The sequence below is a fragment of the Hyposmocoma kahamanoa genome, unplaced genomic scaffold (assembly GCF_003589595.1).
Source record: "Hyposmocoma kahamanoa isolate Upper Pololo Valley unplaced genomic scaffold, ASM358959v1 102, whole genome shotgun sequence".
NCBI lineage: Eukaryota > Metazoa > Arthropoda > Insecta > Lepidoptera > Cosmopterigidae > Hyposmocoma > Hyposmocoma kahamanoa.
This window is the reverse complement of record NW_020653337.1, coordinates 14330614-14337814: the sequence shown is the minus strand read 5'-3', so window position 1 is coordinate 14337814 and position 7201 is coordinate 14330614. Positions and strand designations below refer to the sequence as shown.

The 7201-nt window shown below is 36.9% G+C and overlaps 1 protein-coding gene across 2 annotated transcripts in view; it reads right to left on the bottom strand.

Moving 5' to 3' along the window:
- Window positions 1–2145: 2145 nt before the first annotated feature.
- LOC113231663 (T-box transcription factor TBX20-like) overlaps window positions 2146–7201 on the bottom strand; it is a 40463-nt gene continuing 35407 nt past the window's right edge. The window contains exons 6-8 of one of the 2 annotated variants that reach the window (XM_026466104.1): window positions 3933–4009; window positions 3394–3468; window positions 2146–3312 (exon numbers count right to left, since the gene is read on the bottom strand). In XM_026466104.1, coding sequence (XP_026321889.1) covers window positions 2850–3312; window positions 3394–3468; window positions 3933–4009 — 615 coding nt within the window. In that variant the 3' untranslated portion in view covers window positions 2146–2849. The remainder of the gene's footprint in view (window positions 3313–3393; window positions 3469–3932; window positions 4010–7201) is intronic. The other variant, XM_026466114.1, reaches the window with a different exon arrangement.

Below are 7201 nucleotides of genomic sequence, written 5' to 3'. Positions count from 1 at the left end.
CGCCACTGTTTCATTTTAATTGAATAGTTAGCGTGGGGCGCTCGCCGTTGTTTTCCTAAAGATAACTTTATAGCCGCTTTGCATAATTGCCGGCCGTGTCGCTCTAATTTGTAACAATTTCGCAATCTGTCACACTTGTCTCCGAGCTATATAAATCAATGTACGAAGTGAGTACTAAGTATGTTAGTACTTACTGGTTGTTTTATTATACCTACCACTTGTGCATTTCGGTATCGTTATGGCAAGATATATAGATAGATATACATTTATTGCTCACACACAAGAACAAAAACAGTACCTACATAAACAACTTTTTTTATATTACCAAGTGACGGTATGGACAAGTCGAGCGCCTGGTGGTAAGCAACATGCCTATGCATAACAGTTGCAGTGTCATTCAGAGCTTTAAATCGCAAAGATCTTAGGGGCATTGCCATTGCGCCCGTCACCTTGAGGCATAAGTTGGCAAGTGTTTGTAATTTCAACAGCACACTTACCCTTCCAAACCGGAACACAGTAATGCTCATCTTACTACTTGGTGGCAGAAATAGGTAAGGTGGCAGTACTTCCCTGGACGAACTCTTTCACAAGGAGCTCTACTGCAACTATAACTATGACTAATATGGGCAAAGGCAGCCTTGTAACAAGAACGATCTTTTCCAGAGAACTTTTTAGATAGAGGAAAACTAATTAGAGCGGGAGATGTAGTGTGTCAATGTGTAAATAAAAATAAATTACATATATGAAAACTTACATTATATTTTAACAAATAATAAATAACGATATAGTATACCTACATATGTATTTGTACATATAAATATACCTAAATAAACTTATACTTACTTACTAATAAATATGTACACGTTGTAGACTAGGACCGTGTCAGAAGATGTTTACGTAATTCAGTTTTGAAAATATGAAGCTTAGAATGTCGGATTTCAGATGGGGGTTCATTGCATAATTGCAACTAACTAATTTCATTAACAAAACATTGAAAAAAAAAATTGAATCATTAATTCCTACAGGTCATGAATACCTATGGATAGCCAATTGAATATAACAAATCGATACCAGCAATTAACACTACGCTAACTTAAAAATTGCTACTTTTCGTTTGCGCTAACCTTTTAATTTTCAAACACATATTAATGATTTATTTACTACAAGTTATAAAATATATGATTATTTTTTCTTAATTATGTTTTTTAATTTAAATTGCCCGCATAATTTAGCATTAAAAAACGCAAAATTGGCCAAATTCGAGTTAACGAATTGTTAATTGCTGGTATTGAAATAATGTTGCACGTATTCAGCAAACTTTGAATCTATAATGTAGAGCTATTACATCATTCGAATTAGTAGTATAATTTTAAACGAATATACATCAGAAAGAAAACATAAATGACTATCGAGATCGGCTCTATTTTTCTCGCGGTGTGTTTTATAAAATGCGACGTGTAACGCCATCTAGCGATGAATAGACAAACGAGACGCAGACCGGTTTCCCGATGTTACGAACAAGGTAGTATGTTCAGTGCATAGTGCTACTTATTATAATTAGAAAAATGGTCGTAATTGTAATTTTATAATAACACATTTTTTTAAACTTTTACCTAACGTCATAAACTTATAATTCTGTAGTATTGGGTAAAAATTGTGAGAGAGTAATTTAGGCGTTAATCTCATGAAACAAGATTTTTGTAATATTATAATATGTAGAATTGGCTACTAAGATCGTCAATGAGATAATTAGACATGCATAATAACGAAATTATGTATATTTTTATCTGAAAGGCGAGCAGTAGAAGCTTTTAATAAAATGTACCTTTATTTTGTATTTTTAAATAGATAGTTACTTACTAACTTTGGAATAATGCATTTTATTTCATATGCAATTTATTTCAGTGTATAGTCAAGTTAGACATAGATAACTTCTCATTATCTATTTTACTTTATTATGTATAAGTTTTCCAATTGAGGAACTTATTTTTCTTTCATTTTAGGTATAATACGGCTTTATACGGCTTTGTTTTAGGGTATTGAAACAAAAAATATATTAACAAACATTTAATTTTATATTTTAGCAATATATTATTTGTAATGATAACTATAATTTAACTACAATGTAACTGTGTAGGTACATATAACGTGTCCACTTTAAACTTACACGTGTTGGAATTTATGGAAACACAGACAGCAATTAATATAATTTCTACAATTAATGCTCTATTCTTAATAATACCCTACGTTCTATAAAACAATTTATGCTTTTCTGATGTATTGCACACATACCTAATTACACAGAAATCAGGTGCGACCAAAATGGTAAAACTCAACGTACTCTGACAGTGTTTATAATAGCTACGAAATAAAATTTTGATACTTAGACTTTTGAGGCCAGTGTATAATATTCTACATTACTAGAACTACAACATGGATTTAGTGTAAACCATCACTACGAGACAAAAACTATTAGGAACATATAACAATTAAATTACAAGTTTAAATTATATTTTATACTATATTACTATACAATATTTTACAAGACAGGCGTAGTATTGTCGAGTCTAGACAAATTATACTATGTGTTTCCACGGTCAAAGCCCAAAAAGGTATAATTTTCTGTCAGATACAAAGTAATCGTCTGTCGGTTAACCATTTCATTTCAGAAAACAAATTACAGTCCTCTTTACTAAAATCAACGATACTGCTCCATCATCGCAATAGTCGTCTCGGTATTCACGCACTTCAAATCTTCTTTTTATATTTTCTCGCAAAATATTCCATATACAGAATCTTATATCGCATATACAGAGATCTCGGGGAGGTTTTTATTTGCTGTTTTATCACTAAGTCGGGCTGTGAGGCGGGTGGGGTGTATGCGGAGGGTGTGGGGGCAGAGGCACCGGGTGCGGGCTAGCATCACGGAGTGAGTCCGGAGAGGAACCAGGCGAGGAGCGCCGTGGCGGGTACGGTGAGAACCGGTGCTGCGCCAGCGCGCCGGCCGCAGCAGCGCCTGCTGGCATGCCGCCCGGGTACACAGGCCGGGGCAGTTGAAGTCCTGACCCCGACGCCGACGCCGCGAGATGTTGCTGTGCCAGCAATTGCGGTGCTAAGCAAGCCCATTGCCCCCACAAAGCGGCAGCTGGGACTCCATACAAAGGATACGCAGCCCGCAAAAATAGCTGCGAACGCGCGGCGAGTATGGCTTTTTCTTCAAGTGTCAAGTTGTTGTTGTGTTGGTCCAAATCGAACGGCCGCAACGGTGACCGCAGGTAATGTTGCTCAGCGAGCATTGACTCCATTGTTTCCCTGAAACATAAAAGATTGGACGTTAGACAACGTTCTGTCAGCGTTATAATTTTAGGAGCTTATTAATGATTGCATGGGTACCTATGATTGGCAGCGCTGAAGCGCGCGTCATCGGGAAAGACGGTTGTTCTATCATGCTCCCCCGTGATATAGAATCTCGACAAAGAAAAATTTCAAAATAAAACACTTGAATGACATGACTTAATCCAAAACATTTTTTATTTTAATATATTTTACGTCTTGAAAAACACTAATCTTCTAATGTGTTGATGAATGTTCAGTGAAATCGGACAATCACGAATGCTCTTACGTTTCACTAAATTAATTCAAATGATAAGAAAAAATGAATACATCATTGAATATCGAGAGTTAACATTATCTACAAATTACTAGTCCGCCTGTATTTTTTATTTGTTTCTGAAAGCGTGTCCAACTGGCGACCACACCGAACAGAAATCTCTAAAATATATCACATTTGTGACGGTAACAAATCATTGGCGAAATTGTATCTTTAAAGCAATTTAAGCATTACAAAAAATACATTAGTATTTGTCCATAATGTACATTTTAATGAAACATAAACAAACTCAAAAAGAAAATTAAAGTTAATAGTTAGTTACCTTTCGAATTCGGTGAGACGCGAAGAATCACGGAACCCTTTGGCAAATGGATTACTGTCGATTTTCAACTTCGTAATCTGAAACAAAAGACAATCCGAGTTTTTTTATTTGCGTACATAATTTCAAAACGCTGAGTTTATAGATTATATATTCCAATTTGCATAAATATAATTATGTCTTCTTGTAGTAAATAAACTAAACTTAAATCAATTAACGATAGTATGGACACAGAATCAATTAGACACATTATGGTACTGAGAACATGATCAGTGATTACCATAACTGCTTGTTCATAGTAGGCGAGTGTGTTTGAATTTTCAAACGTGTAAAGTAGCATGTGGTCAAGACGACAGGTTGGGTAGCGTGTTGTGAACCGGGTATAGCGCGCTGCGAGACAGCCACCACCCGCGGTGTTGCGTACCAGCTCTAATAAGGTTAACTTATTGACGACATTCCACATCTATTCATCATTTTAGTCGAGTATCATGCTTTTACGAAGTTAGAAATTTATTCATAATCGACAGAGTTTAATGCGAATAGATAAATAAAACTTTTGCCTAGATATAAAATTAGAATTTAAAAAGTGTGCACAAAAATTAACTTACGAACGAACTTTTTTTTGGTTTTGCATTGTTTTTTTAGTTTGTTACTTCATATTTTTCCCCTTTTGTTTCTTTTTTAATTTTTTTTCTAAAGTTTGCACTTTGCAATCTTCACAGTTTTAATAAAAGAAATATAAATTAAGACTTCCCATTTTTATAAGGGACGCTGTAAAAATTAATCTTGGTGGTGTTAAAAACGTAACAACGGTCTTGAGGTTTATTTAAAATACTGAGTCGATGAACTCATAAAGCAAAATATTTGATTTAAGTACAGTCTGAGAGGTGTTAAAAAATGTGTTTGGCAGCAGAGGCAGCACGGTTGAGAAATCGCCCCCTCGCTGAGTGGCGCTCCCGCTGGGGCTCCACACAATTTGTGACTAATATTTACGACAAAGCCATCCACGGAAACCAGTCACCATTTAAATCGCCTCGCCTAATAACCCATCGGATTAAACCAATATTAGTATTAATTTTAGCATATATTCGTGGCAGTTTTATGTGTGTGAGGTGAGAAAATACGTAGTTTTTAATGATTCGTAATAAACAAGTCATCGCGGTATGGTCGCGCGTCAATCTTTCAACAGATATAGTTGGCACGGTAATTACCCGCCGATAGAACGCACTTTTACCTGGTTGGCATGTGGGAGTGCTTTCTTTTGTTATTTGCACGTTATTTTGACGAGTTCGCACTATGAGCTGAATTTTAGGCCATACACGTTGTATAAAAAAAGTCGACTTAGATTTTCAACACGTTCTAAAAAAATCTAAAAAAATCTATCTAAAAAAGTTACTGTTTAACTAATATTAGGTACTCTTAGCAGTGAATCGAGAAAAAAAATCAGAATTAATTTTATTTTAGTAGCGCTTGACATTCCTTTGTCGCGACAATTAACTTCTTAATTATTGTTTAAGATATTTATGTAACTGTTTGAAGTGGTGCAGCCGGAGCGCGTTAATCTTTGAAACGTCTTGATAAATGTTCCCTAGTCGGAACAATGGATCAAAGAAGAAAGATAAACAGTACAAAATATTGACCACTCCGTGACAAGTCTTCGGTTCTGCGATGAGTAATTTCACGAACAGCGTGTCACTTGTAGACTAATGATTTCAAAAATAGTCACCGGTACCAAGAGTCATGTATTCCTTGTGGCCACTTGTGACTCGTAAAACGTAGTTTCTATAAATATGTTAATTTTCAAACTAAAGAGTCCTGTCACAGAAGTGATTGAAAATGAATGAGTGTATTGTCAGTGACGGTTTGAATAGTGTTTTCGTGGTGGAAAAATGTAATGAGATCTGTGCTAACATGGTACGGGTGGGTATCGGAGAGCGAGTGCGGGAGGACAGAATTGCTTCCGATGCGTCGCGTGGCACAACTCGGAGGTGTCGAGGGTCACCAGCGAGTCGGTTACAACTACTTCGACTTGCACACCCACCTGGCGAGCGCCATTGACTACAATAGCCGTGATCTCACGTCGCACTTGTGCCTGACGTAATGATTGCGCTTATAATGCGAGTAGTAGCTGACGATATTGACGTATTGTAAGTACCTACACTATGTATGCTTCGCTGCGCTGTTGCTTGTCTCGAATTTGTTTTAAACATTCATATCTTGTAAAACAATGGGCCGTAATTCAGAATCAATTGAAGCCGGCATCTGCTAATAGAACTTGCATGTTGCTAACAATACAAATATAACACAAGCTGAAAATATATCACTGGGAGCGCGCGGAGGTAATGAATGGGACACTTTCTCGCTACCGACGTTTATTAGATTTAGTACAAACATAAGAATGAGGCGTGTCAAAACAACCTAATTTAAGTATCAACAAACGTTCGCCTTGGGCGGCGGGCCGCTCCGCTTACTGACAACATTAAAGGCGCCATAATGACATTATTCCCGGTCGGGAAACAAAAAATCTCACAAAAAGGCGTCAAGGAGAGAGATGAGCGTCGCGCCACCGCCGCCGCGCCCGCCGCCGTCGCGCGCGCTGCAAACGACGCTCTAATTATTGGGGTGGTGATATATTGTTTATGGAAGTAGATACTGCTATACTTTGATAAGTTTGTGAAGATTTCAAAAACGAGGTACAGTGTAGATATCCTGCAAGTGCGATTAAAATATAACATATACAACTAAAGATGTACGACAGTTTTCTTCTAATTTCTAACAGAAGTTTCAATTTCAGTAATTTAAATTGATTTTCACAGTATATGAATAAGAAAAAATAAACTAATGCGCTCTCCGGGAGCATGAATAAAGCGAACAGTCACCGTTAGACACGAATACACGACAGAAACACTCGAAGGAATAAATAAATGTCACGTTGGCGGCCCTCCTTCCTGCATATCTTAATGATTGACATATGAAGCAGGGCTATATTGTACTATGCTCATGGTTTACGGAACACACTACATAATTAAATGTAACGGAAGCTACTTATTTAACGACCTCCGTGATCGAGTGGCTGGCGCACCGGTTTTCATGGTGTCGCCATCTCTGAGGTCCCGGGTTCGATCCCCTGCCGGGTCAATGTAGAAAATATTTTTTCTATATTGTCTCGGATCTGGGTGTTTGTGGTACCGTCGTTGTTTCGGATTTTCATAACACAAGTTCTTTAGTTACTAACTTTGGGGTCAGAGCAACGTATGTGATGTCTAAAATTT